This window comes from Kogia breviceps, chromosome 10 (genome assembly GCF_026419965.1).
Source record: "Kogia breviceps isolate mKogBre1 chromosome 10, mKogBre1 haplotype 1, whole genome shotgun sequence".
NCBI classification, from domain to species: Eukaryota; Metazoa; Chordata; class Mammalia; order Artiodactyla; family Physeteridae; genus Kogia; species Kogia breviceps.
Window position 1 is genome coordinate 70,312,614 of NC_081319.1, and position 17,826 is coordinate 70,330,439.

At 47.0% G+C, this 17,826-nt stretch overlaps 1 protein-coding gene across 1 annotated transcript in view; it reads left to right on the top strand.

Annotated features, from left to right (window-relative positions):
- Nucleotides 1–256: 256 nt before the first annotated feature.
- PNPLA1 (patatin like phospholipase domain containing 1) overlaps nucleotides 257–17,826 on the top strand; it is a 38,756-nt gene continuing 21,186 nt past the window's right edge. The window contains 3 exon segments of the mRNA XM_059077162.2: nucleotides 257–529; nucleotides 531–618; nucleotides 872–891. Coding sequence (XP_058933145.1) covers nucleotides 413–529; nucleotides 531–618; nucleotides 872–891 — 225 coding nt within the window. The 5' untranslated portion in view covers nucleotides 257–412.

Genomic DNA, 17,826 nt, shown 5'->3' on the forward strand with positions numbered 1-17,826 from the left:
CCTGGCGGGAGGTCAGTTCCTTTACTGCAGTGTGTTGGGGAGGGAGGCACCATCCCATAACCATCGTTGGAGGTTTTGCAACCAGATGAGTAAAGCCTTCGGGGCTGAAGGCTGAGCAGTGCGCATGCAGGGCCAGGGCGCTGCTCACCCATCAGGGCTTCCTGCACCTTGTCCTGGGCCTGAGCCCTTCACCAAGCTTTGGAGCTGCCTATTGATGGAGCTCAACAAGCCCAGGCAGCTGCTGCCTGAGCCACCCATGGGTGTCCCAGCCGCCTGGGGAGAGACAGCCACATTCCAGGTTCCGGGCTGGCCGGGAGGCTTGGCGGCGAGTTCCGACAGGAGGGCGGCCCGCTCTTGGGCAGGCCAGCACTGAGGGGTTCCTCTCCACCCCGGGAGGCCCCAGGCTGGGGAGATGGAAGAACAGGTGTTCAAGGGGGACCCAGATACCCCTCATTCCATCTCCTTCTTGGGCAGTTGATTCCTCTCCTTCTACCAGGCCAGGGTGGTGGATGCCTTTCGGGACCTGACCCCCCCGGATGCTGGAAACGGCCCATCGCTTTGCTGGGACGTCGGCAGGTGCGGTGATTGAAGCCTTGGCCATCTGTGGGATTGAAATGGGTAAGACCTTTGTTCTAGGTTCCCTTGGGAGCCTCTGGAGGGATTCCACAAAGCAGAGCCTGAGGATGGCTTGGGGCTGCTTTGGAGAACAAATCCAGGCCTTCTGGGTGGCAGGAAAGGAAGAGGTGGATCGAGTGGGACAGCATTTGAGGTTGGGGTCTGCTGGGTCCCAGTCTCTGACCCACTGGGTGAGCTTAGAACCCTTTCTCCCTCTCCCTCAACACCCTTACCTGCCATGCCCTTTCCCCCCAAGGTCTGGGAGAGGGAAAAGCGGTATCTCTTTCAAACATCCTGGGTTTGGAAATTACACCATGACACAGTCATACATTGGGGTGAAGAGCTGCTCCTGCGTGGCCTCGTTTAAAATGCAAATATCCTTGCGAAGGACAAATTGGCATGTTCATCATCTTGGTGGGGATGGATTCGTCAGACGAGCTTCCAGGTGGCTGGAGGTGCGAACCCTGGGTTGGAGATATGGCCAGAGGGGCCGGCAGAGGAGGAAAACTGGGAAGATATATGGGAGATCTCACTTTGCCTCCTTCCCCACTAGTCCAGGGGGCCCAGAGGGAAGGATGGGACCACACACCCAGAGGCAGAATCACCATCCCATGTAAGGGGAGTGGGCACATTCCGAGCAGCCACACACAGCAGGCCCAGACCTGGTCCCAGAGCAGCCCTGGGCTGCCTTGGCCTGGGGAGGGAGTGAACATTTATTCATTGGCTGCACTACCATTCTGTGCTAGCCTCTGTTGCAGGCACAGGGGACAAAGTCCCTGCCCTCATGGAACAGAAATTCTAGAGAGAGGAAACACATAATAACCATCCAAAAAGTATAGTCTCATAACGTCATATCAGGAAGTGGTAAGATCTATGAATAAGATTACAGCAGAAAAGGGTCAGAGAATAAAGTGAGGACTATTTTAGAAAGGGTGTCAGGGAGGCCATTTGGGAGGAGGTGACATTCAAGCAGAGACCTGAGTGAAACGAGACAACGAGCCATTAGAAGATCAGTAAGGGGCTTCCCTGGTGGTGCAGTGGTTGAGAGTCTGCCTGCCGATGCAGGGGACACAGGTTCGTGCCCCGGTCCGGGAGAATCCCACATGCCGCAGAGCGGCTGGGCCCGTGAGCCATGGCCGCTGAGCCTGCGCGTCCGGAGCCTGTGCTCCGCGACGGGAGAGGCCACAAAAGTGAGAGGCCTGCGTACCACAAAAAAAAAAAAAAAAGAAGAAGATCAGTAAGGAAAGACTGTTCTAGGTGGAGGACCAGCTGGAGAGCCTGTGGGGTTGGGGAGTGGTGGATGAGGAAGAGGGAGGTGGTGGATAAGGCTGGAGGGGCAGGCAGGGGCTAGATCACGTGGGGCCTTGTAGCCGGAGTATGAGCTCTGATTTCACTCTGGGAGAGTGGGGAGCACAGGCTGCTGGGAGGGAGGCAAAGTGGGGAGGCAGCTAAGAGCACGCGATCCACAGGGATTGGATCCCAGTGCTGGCACTTCATGATGTGGACCTGTTGCAAATTACTGGATGCTCTGTGCCTCAGCTTCTGCATTTCTCCAGCTGAGATCCTACTAGTATCTCATTCTCAGGTTGTTAAAGGGTTAATGGAACAAGTGAGTGAACTGCTTATCACAGTGCCTTGCACATGGCAAGCACTTGGTGCATGTCAAATGCCTGGTTTGGGTTTTTAAGGAACCCCGGCCCGCTGGGGGGAGTGAGATGGAGGGGACAAGGGAGAAACAAGGAGAGCAGTAGGGGAAGGTTGTACGTTGAGACGAGGGATGGGCAGGGCAAGTGCCTGGGCAGTGAGGGTGGTGAGAAGCGGTTGGATTTAGGATACACTTTGAAGGTAGAACCAATGAGACTTGCTGAAGGGCCAGCTGCAGTGTGTGAAGAAGGGTGCGAGCAGGGCCCCTTCCTGCTTGCGGATCTGCGCTGGGTGGGAAGTCTTTGTCCCTGTTTTAAAGAATAATTGTAATGCCCATTCCCTGAGTACCTCTTTTGTGCAAGATATTTTTTTCTAATAATTCACAAGTAACAAATTCTTTCCTACTGTACAGAATTCTCAAACAATGCAAAAGTATCTAGAGTTTTTTAAGAAGCCACTACTCACCTCCCCCTTGTCCCCAATCCCACTTTCCCTCTTGTAGCCAGTGGAAGGGCTCTGCTTGGATCCTTCTAGATCTTTTTTTTTTTTGCCAAGACATCTGTGAATGTAGCAGTTAATGTTTCAGTCACACCATGGACCCCACTCCCGGGTCCTGGAGTCACACAATCCTACCCTTGGAGACACCCTGCCTCTGGGAGTCTCTCTCTTTCTGGGTACCTGTGTTGTTTACCTGCTCCATCGCTGCCACCCTCCTCATGTCTTTAGTTCAACTTCTTAAAATACACCATCATCTTAAGCCTCAGGCATTCGAGGACTTTCATAATTAATTCAAATCAATCGATTCAATAAATACTGCCAAAAACTGACGTGGCCAGGCTGTGGCCGATGTGGACAGCAGGAGAGAGGAACTCAGACCCATGAGAAGGACACCTGATGGCTGTGTAACCAAGGGCTGGTCTGTGTGCTGGGCCGCATGCGTGCAGTGGGGAGGGAAGGGTGACATGTGTGTGGGACTTGCTCTTTTCACTCAGCAGCATGTTTATGAGATTGATCCAAGTCACTCCAGTGTACTCCATTTCTTTTTTTTTTTTTTTTTTTGGCGGTATGCGGGCCTCTCACTGTTGTGGCCTCTCCCGTTGCGGGGCACAGGCTCCGGACGCACAGGCCTAGCGGCCATGGCTCACGGGCTTAGTTGCTCCGCGGCATGTGGGATCTTCCCGGACCAGGGCACGAACCCGTGTCTCCTGCATCGGCAGGCGGATTCTCAACCACTGCGCCACCAGGGAAGCCCTCCATTCCTTTTAACTGCCATGCAATTAACCATTAACCAGCCCTCTCTCTGTATCAGGCACTGTTCTAACTCTTTGGTGTATTAATTCATTCAGTCCTCACAACAACCCTCTGAGGTGAAAACTATTATTATCTCCATTTACAGAGGAGGAAACTGAGTCACAGAAAGCTTAAATAACTTGCCTAAGGTGATACAAACAATACTTGGTAAAGCTGGTGTTTGAACCTAGCCCGGCCTTTAAGCCACTCTGCTTCTTGACAAAGCAGTGTCAGGGGGAGTGGACACTAGTTGTATGGATACCAGGGTCAGGGAAGCTTCTCTGAGCAGGTGGAATTTGCACACAGGCCTGAAGGAGGGGAGGGAGAGAGCCACAAGAATATCTGGGGAGAGCATTCAATGAAGAGGGATACATCACTTATGTAACATCCTGTCATCAGTTAGAAGCAGAACAAGAACCAGGACTCGGTCTCCTGACTGTCTTCAATCCTCTTTTTTACCTCTTTTACCTCTTTTAGTGTTTATTTCATTAGGACTGTATCACGGTTCATTTAGTCATTCTGGTGATGGACACGGCCAAGTTTTTGTTGTTATAAACAACACTGCAATGAGCATCCTTGTTTGTGTCTCCCAGGCCCACATGGAATGTTTCCCTAGGGTACAAGTCACATGAAATTAACCAGACTTGGCTAAATTACTCTCCAAAGTGGTTGTACCAAGTTAACCACTAGCAGCATATATGAGTTCTAATTTCCCCACAATGTCATCAACCCTTGGTACTATCAGACTGCAGAGTTTTTTTGTTTTTGTTTTTTTGGCTGTGCTGCGCAGCTTACAGGATCTCAGTACCCCAACAAGGGACTGAGCGTAGGCCATGGCAGTGAAAGCCCAGAATCCTAACCACTAGGCCACTGGGAAACTCCCAAGAGCACAGAGTTTTAAGTCAATCTGATCAATGTGAAATTATATCTAATTTTATTTTGTTATTTAATCTGTACCTCCTGATAACTAGTGATGTTAAGCATCTCTATGTATTTATCGACCACTTGTGTTTTCTCTTCTGTAACTTACCTGTTCTTGACCTTTTCCTGTTTTTTCTAGCATTATCCTTTTCTCTTCAACTTGTAGATGTTCTTTATATAGTCTGTACATGAGTCATTTGTCAGTTATGGACATTGCAGCTATCTTATCCTATTCCATGACTTGCCTTTTTATTTGACCATGTCTGTTATTCAGAAAATTTCAATTTTGATGCAGTCAGATGTATCAATAAATCTTTTCCACTTATAATTTGTGTTTTTTAAAAATCTTTCTTTGTTACAATGACTTCTTCTATATTTTCTTTCAAAGGTTTTAAAGTTTTGCTCTTTCATATTTAAGTTCATCCATCTGAAATTTATTTTGTGGCTAATTTGAAGTAGAAATAGAAGTTTTTAATTGTAATAACAAATTACCCCTCACTATTTATAGGCAGCCCTTTCCACACTTGTTTGAAATGTTGCCTCTGGCTTATTCAAGTTCCTAGAATCCCAAGAGTCTGTCTCTGGAGTCTCTCTTCTCTTCTTTTGGTGCATTTGTCTATTTCTGCACCAAATCACACGGTTTTTATCACTATAGGCTTATAATAAGGGATACATCATATATGGCAGTCATCTCCTCCTTTTTCAGTTTCCTCTTCAAATATTGACTATTATTCTTAACCCTCTTTTTCCCCCATGTGAAAAGCTCTATTAGAACTTTGATTAAAATTATATCGTCCCATTTATAATATAGTCTATCTATCGCTCTGGTTCTTCTGGCCTTTTTTTTTGTGTGTGGTACGCGGGCCTCTCACCATCGTGGCCTCTCCCGTTGCAGAGCACAGGCTCCGGACGCGCAGGCTCAGCGGCCATGGCTCACGGGCCCAGCCGCTCCGCGGCATGTGGGATCCCCCCGGACCGGGGCACGAACACACGTCCCCTGCATCGGCAGGCGGACTCTCAACCACTGCGCCACCAGGGAAGCCCTGGCCTTTTTTTTTTGCCCTTCAATAAAGATTTTGTGTGTCTTTTCTTAGATTTATTAGTTTTTGTTGCTATGGGGAATGGGATTTTTTTTTTTTTTTTTTTGGTTACATTGGGTCTTCGTTGCTGCATGCGTGCTTCCTCTAGTAGCAGCGAGCGGGGGCTTCTCTTCATTGCGGTGGCTCCTCTTGTTGTGGAGCATGGGCTCTAGGCATGCGGGCTTCAGTAGTTGTGGCACGTGGGCTCGGTAGTTGTGGCGCACAGCCTTAGTTGCTCCGTGGCATGTGGGATCTTCCCAGACCAGGGATCGAACCCTTGTCCCCTGCATTGGCAGGAGGTTTCTTAACCATTGTGCCACCAGGGCAGTGCCGGGATCTTTTTTTCTATGGCATGTTCTAATCTAATTGACTATTGCTGATATAAAGGGATGTTGATGGTTTTTGCTAAATGGTATTGTTTTGAGCAACCTCATGAACATTCTTAATAGTTCTAAAAGTTTCTTGGTAGATTATCTCATACTTTATGTGTAAACAATCATACTGTCTACATATAACTAGAGGTTTGTCTCTTAAAAAAAAAAATTCTTGGGCTTCCCTGGTGGTGCTGTGGTTAAGAATCCGCCTGCCAATGCCGGGGACATGGGTTCGAGCCCTGGTCCGGGAAGATCCCACATGCTGCGGAGCAAATAAGCCCGTGCACCACAACTACTGAGCCCTCGTGCCACAGCTACTGAAGCCTGCACGCCTAGAGCCCATGCTCCACTCCACAACAAGAGAAGCCACTGCAATGAGAAGCCTGCTCACTGCAATGAAGAATAGCCCCTGCTCGCCGCAACTAGAGAAAGCCCAAGCGCAGCAATGAAGACCCAACGCAGACAAAAATAAATAAATAAAATTAATAAATTTAAAAAAAAATCCTTCAACATGTGGCCCCCAGGCCTCTCTCCTCCAGGCCATGCCCCCTCCTCTTGTTCCCAGTCTGGGCTTTTCTGTCCTGAGATTGCGTTTTGTTCTGTGGAAGCTTAGGCAGCAGTGGGTCCATCTTCTGGTCATGTGTGCCTAGTTCTGTGATAGGGCCAATTTGGGGGCATGTGAAAATGTTTATAAAACACTTAACCCAGTGCCTGGTTTTCATTAAAGATGCATTAGAGAATGAATGTTTGTTCACTCATTTATTCAACTGAGGAGAGATGGTCTCCCTGACAACCAGCGCGGAGATTCATGATTTCCAATTTGGGTCTAGGAACTTGCCTCAAAACTGCATTTGCATAACTTTGAAAGATAATTTTGTCTTACCAGAGAATGGGCATTCGGTGGACTTAAAACCCATCCCCACTTAAGCTACTACTTGGCACCTTCCCCCCTATAAAGACTTCATGGCAAGCCAATTATTCATTCATTCATTCATTCAACGAGTGTTTTTTGAGCATATACTGGGTCCTGCAGAGGATACAGAGATATAATACAAGATGAAACTCCACCCATGCCCTCAGGGAGCTTACAGTCGACTCAAACCCCAAGGTAGTAACCAAGTCGTTACAATACAAAGAGTTCCAACTGAATGTTAGAAAATTAAAAGGCAGTGGAGTGCAGGGGGAGGGAGCAGACAGGTCCCATCGTGGAAGGCCTCATGGAAGTGACATTTGAGCTAGTGCTTGAAAGGTGGGTAGAAATTTGACGGGTAGAGACAGTTTGGACAGGAGCCTCAGCTTCTAGCCAGGACACTACATAATGTCAGGACAAAGTCACGTGGTGGAGAAATGTGATGCCTCCAGGGAGTGGTGAAGAGTGCTGGTCCCCTGGTGTCAGGGATTGATGCGAAAGTTTCAGAAAGGCAGCTTTTGACTCGGCAAGGGTTGTCCAAGGTGGGAAAGGGCTATTTTGGAAGCAGGGGAGCACCTGCCCTCCGAGAGGCCCACGGAGAGGCTGGGAAGCACCTGATTGCTACTGGCAAGTCCCCTTCATTTAGCTCGGTGACCGACAGGACCTGTCAACCTGAGGTCTCCAGCCTCCGAGACTGAAACCTACAGTGAGAAGTATTTTTTGTATTGAGACCCAGGGTGAACATAAATCTAAAAGAGAAGTTTCATGATAGAAACTTTACCATACTCTATGATACAATTTTGATATTTTCTTCTAGTCATTAAAGAATTCTTCACTTAGTCAATGGTTCTCAATCTTGCACATTTGAATCACCTGGGAGCTTTTAAAACGTCCACTGCCCAAGCTTCTCCCCCAAACTAATTAAATCAGGATCTCTGGGGATGGAACTCGGCACCAGTGTTTATTCAACTCCCAGGTGATCCTGGTGTGCAGCCACAGTTAAGCCCCAGTGCACTTTGCAAAACTAAGATGTACTACCTCCCTGAGACGCCAGGACTGTATGACCAGGCAGTGGAAACGGGTCAGGCATTGCTTATGGAAACCTGTAAAATGCCTGCCACAGTCCTGGACTAATGAAAATTCCGTATCTGATTATTAGTGGGATATGTATTTTTCCAGGATAAAGAGAAACAGTTTTCCTACAGTGGCTTTAGACTGGACTAGATTCTGTGAATTCCTCTGGCTGGGTCACAAATGAGGAAGACGGACCTTGGTTCAGGGGCTGGTCCATCTCTTGCCCTTAGCTCAAGCCCACATCCAGTCTGCTTTTCTGAGAAGCCTGTGGAGACCCATGGCTCAGAGCTTCTACTGGCTGTTTCTCTTTTTCTATGGCTTTTAGTATATTCACAAAGTTGTGCACCCAACATCACAATCAGTTATACAACACTTTAATTATCCCCCCGAAGAAACACCATACCCCTTAGCTGTTAACTTTCAATACAGCCATTCAAGTGCCTGACAGCCATTAATCTACTTTCTGTCTCTATAGATTTGGCTATTCTGGACATTTAATATACATGGAATCATACAATATTTGTCCTTTTGTGTCTGGCTTCTTTCACCGAGCATAATATTTTCTAAACTCATCCGTTGTAGCATGGGTCAGTACTTCACTCCTTTTTATTGTCAAATAATATTCCCTTGTGTGGATATAATACATTTCTAAAATCCATCCATCAGGGAATGTACATTTGGGTTGTTTTTACTTTGGGCTATTATAATGTCATTATGAACATTCATGTACATTTTAAAAACTTTTAAATAACTTTTTTTTTTTTTTTGGCCACACCACGCGGCCTGCGAGATATTAGTTCCCCAACCAGGGATTGAATCCACGCCTCCTGCAGTGGAAGCGCAGAGTCCTAACCACTGGACCTCCAGGGAAGTCCTTAAATAACTTTTGAAAACGGAAAAATTTCAAACATCTTGGAGAGAATAATATTATGAATCCTCAAGAACCCATCATCTAACTTCAACTATTATCAACACTTACCAACTGGGTTTCATCTGTGTACTCCCAACCCTGCTTTGTTTTGTTTTTTAATATTATTTTGAAATAATTTTAAATCTGCATAGAAGTTGCATGTAACCTCACCAGGCTTTGTTTTCTTGCGGGAACATTTCGCTACATGTATCTCTGCAGATAAGGGCTGTGAGACGGAGGAGAAGCCCAGGGGGGTGAGGCTGGTTGGTCTCACGGCACAGAATGGTGCTGGGAAGTACCAGCCTCAGTGGCTGTTCCCCTGCTGGGTGCGGGTAGGACAAGGGGACTGAGCTGACTTAGCTGAGCTCATCAGGTGACTTTGTTCTGGCCTCTAAAATTAATTGTTTTCCAATAGCTCTTATGCTGCCTGCTCAAAAAAGCCAACCCACCAAACACCCAAACTGCTAAATAAAGTATTAAAAGGGTGGGCCTGATGATGAGGGCTGGAATTGAGAGCTCTTCACGTCCACGATAGTCTCAGGGTGCGTCATATCTCTGTGCCTTTGCTCCGTTGTTCCCTCTCCCTAGGATGCCATCCCCTTTCTTCTCTCCCTGTGTTGCATCTCCCCATCCTCCAAGGCCCACCGCAGAGGTCACCTCCTCTGAGAGTCTCTCGTCATTCCCGTCAGGCACTAAGTCCTTGGTGTCCCGACAGCTTGCTCTCGGAGAGCACTTGACTCAGAGACCAGAATCCCCATGGGAAAGAGCACTGGTCTAGGAAGCAGGCTCTCTGGATTCTGAGAGCAAAAACGTCTACAGTCAGATTGTGAGCCTAGCTTGCCACACACATGATTTTCACATGGTCTTTCAGAGTAGGGTTTAGTAAGCAGGGAGGTGGTCTTCCCTTCAAACCAAAGTTGGTCTGACCCCAACGTCCAAACTCTGTCCACCTTCCCTTTCCTCTTGCCCCAGGAATCCGTTCAGCAGTGAGTGGCCTTGGAAAGGCCACCCTGAGCCTCAGCTCAGCTACTGGACAGTGGGAGGGAATAATGCCTGCTGAGCCCTCCCAACAGCTGGCTCTGGGACCAGCAGTGGGGTCGGCAGTGGTCCCTCGGAATGACATTGCAGTTGCACTGGTTGGGATAGCAGTGACTCAACAAGGCCCAAGAGCATTGCTCGCTCATGTGGCCTTTGCACTCCAGCCCTCCAAGCCTGGTGTGGTGGCTCCACAGAATTAGGACCCAGGTTCCTTCCATCATGTTGCTCACAATCCAAGAGGGCTCCCCACCATGTCTGCCTTCCAGCTAGTTGGGGAAGGAAAAGGGGGAGGACACTTCTTCCCTCTAAGGGCAGACCTTGAAGGTGACACACATCATGTCACCTCACATACTATGGATCAGAACTTAGTTACATGACCACACCTGACTGCAAGGGAGGCTGGAAAATGTAGACTTTCTTGTGGGAGGCCATGTGTCCAGCTAAAAATCGGAGGTTCAACTGCTAAGGAAGAAGGGGAGAATAGATACTGGGGACAATTAGCAGTCGTTGTCACAATAGCTGTAATTGGATATATGATGATGATGGAAAAACTCTGTCCCTGCCGGGGACCCAGACTTTGACTCCATAACCACCAGGTCAAGTCCAGTGTGTTGGCTGTGAAGGGGCTCAGCTCTAAACCATCAGCAGACTGCCTTCCTGGCGGCTGGCATGTGAGTGCTCCAGTCTTGCTAGGGGTCCTGGGCAGTGCCTCACGGCACCCGCTGTGACCCCTACCTAGAATGACCTTCTGTTTTTCTCTCCAGAGATAACCCCTCTTCCCGACATATCCTCCCATTTTACCCCACTGGATCTCTTTCCATGATCTCGAGTTTACCTATAGAATCTGTCCACCTACTCTAGCACTTGACAGTATCCTGTCTTAATTGTTTCAGACACTGTGTCTCATTCCATCAACTAGATTGATTGAGCAATCTGACATCTTACGGGTTCCATGGCTCCCACAAACTGCTGGTCCAACAAGAACTGCCTGATAGACTCCTGACAATTGCTGGCCGTTGGCAAGTGTGACACTGAATGTGTCTTTGCAGTTTTTACTTTGGGGTTTACCTGATATGACGTATAATACTAGCATGTCATAGAAGGAAGGTCAGCGAGTCCAACTCCTCCACTTTATGGATGACTGTATTTAGACTTTGGAAGAGGAAATGACTGGTTGGAAGTGGACCTCACTTAGGCCAGTGGTTTCCAAACTGTGTTCTGAGGAACCACAGGGTTCCACGGGGGCCAAGGTGGGGTTAGGAAGGATGGAGCAGGGGAGCAGGGAGAGGATACACATTGAAGCCCTGGGCCCTTACCCCAGCTTCAACGAGTACAACCCTGTTATTGTCCACTCTTTATAAAATTTCTCTTAAAGAAAGTGTTCCAATGATTTTTTTTTTCTGTGCCTCTCCTGATCTCCAATGATTTTTTTTTTCTTTTTAAGTTTGAAAGCCACTGTTTGAGTCTAATCCTCTTAGTGTGAAGACAGAAAAGTTGAGGACCAGATTCTGGCTGAATTTACAATGATAAAATAGACCATTTGTCCAGTCACTCATTCTAGGTCCTAGGGATCTAGCAGCGAACAAAACAGTCTGCCCTCTTGAAGCTGACACTCTCTTCGTGAAATCAAGCCATAAATAACTAAACATACAGAAAAATATCAGCATGCATGTTCAAAGAAGAAAATAAAGCAGGCGAAGGGTGTGATGAATGATCAAAGGGTAAAGTTTCAGGTGGGCTGTGGGGTGAGGCCCACTCTGAGGCGGAAAGAAGGGTGGGAGAGCCACACACTCTGAGAGGAGAGTGTTCCAGGCTGTAAGATCAGCAGGTGCAACAGCCCTGCACACAGATGTGCTTGCATTTTCATAAGGAAGACAAGCTGTCTTTCCGGGCAGGAAGTGAGTTCCAAAAGGACCTTGCAAAGCACCTGAGTGGGCCAGACGACTAGTGGGGGTGCCCACCCCACAAATGTGGGCACAGCAGGACCCGGCACAACTCCCCCCATGGAGGCAGGGGATGCTACTGGTGTTTTGGTCTGCCTCCCATGCCTGGTCCAGTGCTGCCTTGGGCAGCTCCTTCCACCCCTCCTGAGGCCCCGGAGCCAAGTGTGGCTGAAGTTCTTGTCATTGGCAGGTGGCTCAGGTGTGTTCTGGGTAGTGGACCCACTGGGGCCTCAGGGGTGGATGCTGGGAGGACAACACTGCCTCTGTGAGAACCTTGACTTTGGTGACTTCTTTCCTCAGTCACCCATGTGCCTGTCTTTGTCACTCAGTTGAGGGACAAGACACCCCAGGGTTGATGGAGAACTCATATCCCAGGAATGAGGGGGACTGGGCTGGTGTTCCAGCTCTGCCACTAATCACTGTGGATCCTCCGCCCACTGGTGACCTACCTCCCCCTCAGTTTTCCCATCTGTAACTTGGGAGCGGGGACACATCCCTTGGACGTTACGGTGAGGGACAAAAAAAAGTCATGGATGTGCCTGGCAAAGTGCCTAGCAAATATTCATCACAAAACATCTTTGATGAGTGAATGTTGAATAAATGGATCAACAAGTGAAAAGAAAATGATCTTGAAGTAGAAAAGCATAGGTAATGCAGCAGTTTTCAAACTTACCTGAAGAACATCCTAGAGAAGTCATTAAACTTATTAAAACAGATTACTGGACTCCAACCTGGTCTGGTTAATATTTGTTAATAGTTTAATTGTGAGCTCATCTGCACAAGGACTTGGTTTTTCTATGGGAATTCTGTGTGGCTTGGGCGGTGGAAGGACCATCTGAGCTGGTTTGCTTTGGCCCTGGCCAGGCACCCAGAATTATCAGCAACTTGGGACCAATTTTCATGGTAATCACCCCGTAGGTTGTGTCAGTTCAAGCTCTAAACCACAGGTGATACAGGCTTGGGGCTTTGCGTTTTTATGGGAGACTTTGTGTTGTTTCACCCAGAGCCCTGCTCAGAGACAAACCATTGGCACGTTTCATTGGCCCAGCAGCTGTTGGAGGGTCCCGGCTTTAAGCAGCGTCTCAGTTCAACTGCCCCTCACACAGCCCAGAATGACAGGCCCTGTAGCTGCCAGTTTCTGATCTAATAATCACAGCATCAGCTTTCTCTCTCATGGCCCTGGCTTTCAGTTCCTTCTTCATTTCTGCTCTTTCTTTCTTGTGAAGTCAACCATGTGTCATGATTTTATTTTATATCATGCTCTTTGTTCTGGTTGTTGTTGTTGATGATGATGATGTTGTTCCTAAAGCTGGAGAGGTTCCTTTTTAGCTTAGCACTCTATTACTGGAGCTAGAAGTCTCTCCAAAGTTCTTTAAGACATGAGTAGAGGGGCTTCCCTGGTGGCACAGTGGTTGAGAATCCGCCTGCCGATGCAGGGGACATGAGTTCGTGCCCCGATCCGAGAAGATCCAACATGCCGCGGAGCGGCTGGGCCCGTGAGCCATGGCCGCTGAGCCTGCGTGTCTGGAGCCTGTGCTCGTCAACGGGAGAGGCCATGACAGTGAGAGGCCCGCGTATCACACACAAAAAAAAGACATGAGTAGAACCACCAGTTTTTCCTGTTGCAGGTGTGTGTGTGTGTGTGTGTGTGTGTGTGTGTGTGTGTGTGTGTTGCCCAGACATAACCTGAAGTTCAGCCCAGGCTGCTAGGTGCACTTTTAGAATCAAAATGTCCTCATCAAAAATCATTCCCGGAGTTCTTTATCTGCCTGAGATGACAGCGTTTTCTGTAGAATGAACTCTGCTCTGATTCACATCTTAGTGTCACACTAATAATACTATTTATCAGGCACTTGGAATGTGCCAGGTACTATGCCCAAAGCTTTGCATAAACCATTTACTTTTATCTTCTCACAATCCTATCAATTAGATATTATATTTATACCTATTTTACAAAGTGGGAAACAGGCATTCAGAGAGATTAGCTAACATAATCAGCCAAGACTGGAATCTTTCTTAATTTCTACATTTCTATATCCTCTCTTATCACGATTTCAGAATTGCTTTGCAAGCAACACCCCAGCTTTCCTACCAGACTCCATGGGCCAAGCAATCATTTGCACATTGGTTAAGAAAGTGAGATCAGATGACATGATGTATGCAAAAAAAAAAAAAAACTTTTAAAAAAATGTACAGAAATGACATTGCTGGGTGGTGGTGGCTGTACCTCCGACTACTGTGATGGAATCAGTACCTTTCAGTTCACTTAAAGTAACTTGTGTTTTACATGTTTAACCTCTCAAACCAAATGGATAAAAATTTATTTTACCCAAACGATTCTTTGGACTCAAGTAGAAGACAACTGAATGGAAAATCGGGTGATACTCTGAATGTGTTGGTTACACATTAGAAACATCTAACTATTTGGAAAGCAAGTCATGCAGGTGACCTATGTTGATTCATTCCTCTTAAATCAGCAGGTGTTAACTGAGCCCCTGCCGAGTGTCTAACAGCCTTGGTCGATCTATGGTTTTTTTTCACTTTTTTTTTTTTTTTTTTGGCCACATGGCATGTGGGATCCTAGTTCCCCGACAAGGGATCGAACCTGTGCCCCATGCAGTGGAAGCATGGAGTCCTAACCACTGGACTGCCAGGGAATTCCCTGTTTTTTCTTTCTTTCTTTTTTTTTTTTCTTCTTACTTTAATAATAATTAACTTCTTATTCTGGAATAATGATAGATTTACAGAAAAGTTGCTGAGATAATACAGATAGCTCCATACATCCTTCACCCAGTTTCCCCTAATGTTACCATCTTATATAACCATAGTACATTTGCCAACCCTCAGACATTAATATTGGTACATTAGTATTAACTATAGGTTTCACCAGTTTTTCTACTGATGTCCTTTTTCTGTCCCAGGATCCAATCCAGCATCCCACACTACATTTGGTGGATCCATTTTTAGTCCAGCTCACTTAGAGAATATTAAAATAGCGATGTTTTCTTTGCTTCTCTTTGGGATCAAATTCTAATTCCATTTCTAATTCTACAGGGAAAAGAAGCAGACAAATGATAAATAAATCTCCAGGCTGGTTTGACTCTCATTTGAATTAGGAGTTGACTCAACAGTCCTGAGGGTAACTCACCTCTGTCCTCCTGAGAGCAACATGTAAAGAAAAAGCTCCTCTTCAGCCCCAGCTCAGGGTCTCGTGTCCATTAATGGGGGGCAAGAGTTAGGACCAGGCTTGACATAGCAAACTGCTCAGTCAAGCCCCAAGACCGGCTGAGTCACTGAAGAATTACACCTTCCTGACCACCAGTTGGGAAGAGTCCCAGCAGTCCAATAGAGAAGATACTCTTTGATCTCCTCCTTCAGTTCATTCATTCTTTACCATTCATTATTAATTTATTTAGCAAACATTTATTAAGTCCCTACAGTGTGCCAGGTACTGAATTAAGTGCTGGGGGTATAACAGGAGCAAAACAGAAATATGGAACATTAAATAGTTCTTTAATTTATTCTTGAATACCTACTAAGTATTCAACACAGAGCTAGGTTTGGCCACCCCTCGAGGCATCTTAGTTCCCTGACCAGGGATCGAGCCCGTTCCCCCTGCAGTGGAAACACGGAGTGTTAACCACTGGACTGCCAGGAAAGTCCCAGGAGAAGGGTGTTCTTGATACAGGTCCTGTCCTCAAGGAATGCGCTAGTCAGAGAGACAGGACAGACCACTGAAGGCAGCCTGAGATAAACGGTGCAGATGGTACGGGGAAAGAGAGAGCTAACAGTGAGGGTGATCAGGGAAGGCTTTAAGGAGAAAGCCCAGATCTTAAGCTGGGCTTTATGGTGAAATCTGCATAGATAGTAAAAAATAAATAAGTAAATAGAAGTTGTGTAGCAGGAAGAAAAGCAGGATCGTGCACTTTGTGTTTATAGATGAGAGAAGAGATTGGCCTGGCTTGAGAAGGGTGTCTGGGTGTGCGAACAGAGGAGCATATGTTTGAAGATGTGATTTGAGTTCTGTTGCTCTAAAGAGAGTCTTCCTGTCTCCCAGGGACATCTGAGCCCTTAGTAGATGTGCCTAAACTAAATCCTAGAAAGGCAGATCCCAAGAGCCTTTGCAGAGCCACCCTGCTCTCCCTACCTCACCGTGGGAACTGGAGGCTCTGGAGTTGAAGGGCGTGTCCCTGGTGGAGGCAGTGAGCTGTGGTGGAAAGAACACTGGCTTTGTGGCCCTCAGGAGTTGGAGGCCTAGCTCTGCTGTTTTCCAGTGTGTGACCGTAGTCAAACTACTGGCTGAGCTTCTGTTTCCTCATCTGTAAAGAGGAGATAGCCACAGTACCTACCTCAAAGGGGTGTCATGAAGATTACATGAAACTATGAGGCCTCAGAACCTGGCACAGCACCTGGCACCAAGGAGGTACCAAAGAGTGGTAGCCAGTAAGAGCAGTAAACAGCTGGTGGGATCAAAACCTGTGGTTCCATGAGAACTTCAAGACTCATGTAACATAGACGGAGGTCTATGTAGGTAGGTAGGTAAGTAACAGACCCCACCAACTGAAGTCTTGGACAGCTGGGGCAGTGAATACTGCCAGTCAGCAGAAATGAACTTCAACTATCAGTGGTTCTGAAAGAGGGAGGCATGGGCATTCCTCTGCAGTGGTGCCCTAATTTGGGCAAATCTCAAATGAAAAGATGCTCTGAGATGGTATTTTCTCTTTATAGCAAAGGCTCACTTGGAGGTCCCCTGACCACATACACACAAGCACACATACACATATACACTAAGGCTGTAGGGTGACTAGTTCACAATATTTGCATTATCCCACTGTCCCCTCAGTAGTTCAGGGAGAGTCTGTAGGGTAGGACAGGCTACAGCCTGGAGGGGTGCAGTATTGGTTTCTACCTTGGAGCAGAATCCCGAATGGACTTCTGGGTCCACCAAAGAAAACAGAGAGAGAAGAGCAGGGGCAATGGCCCTGAGAACTTTGTGAGGTTCCAGAGAACCTTCTAGATACATTCTCTGCCTGTGTCATCTCAAGGTAATCAGTAGATCCTTCAGTGGAAAGTTGTGGAGGTTGTGTTTAGATCCTGGGGGAGAGGCACACAGGGGCTGAGTGAGGCCCCAGGCCCTGAGAAAAAGTTCCAAGGGCACCTTGACAGGAATCCAGGTGAGGAACCAGGGGCAGACACTGTTGTTTCCATGGCAACCTGATGTAAGATGATTTGAACTTTTTACACCAATTTTTTAGTAAACTCTTATGGTTAGAAAAAGGTCTCTGTGGAATATTGTTATTATCCATAAGAAGTATTGTTTTTATTTTTTGGTTTTTTAAATGCTTACTAAGTCAGAGTTGTTTTGCTTTTGGCTAAAGCCAATAATGCATTCAGAACAGAGAAGGAAAATGTGAGTTTTGTCATATATTCTAGTTCCAGTTTCTGCTACCATAGAGAGCATGACCTAGGGTATATCCGGCCTTTATTCATTTCTCCATTTAGCCAGCTAGCCAGCCATCCAGCCACCCATTCAGCCATATTTATTAAGCTCAACCTTTATCCTGAGCTGGGTTTCTTACCTGTAAAATGAGAGAATTAGTCTGGTTTAGTATTTTTGACCTAGGCTCCTAGATCCTTAGGAGTTTCAGGACTGAGCTTCCAGGGTCTTCTTTCCTAGGGTTGGCTGGGGCGATTGGGCCTGAGACCCCACTTGCCTTCAACCCGGAACAGCCCTGTTTTTAGTTGTTTTGTAATACACATTAGGTTTTCATTTGAGATTTCTTTTGAACAGAGGCTCCTTGGCTGAAAAATCGCTGCCCCAGAGGGTATCTATGGACCTTCCAGTGGTGCAGTGGTGACACTGCAGCTTCAAGCCAATTTTTTTTTCAATCAGTGCCCTTGCAGTATAGGATTTAGAAATAAAATGGTGAATAAACCAGTTCCCTACCCCACTCCCGCGCAGGGGCTCGCTGTCTCTGTGAGGATAAACTGAGATTACAAGTGTGAAAACCTGCTTGGGTAAACGACT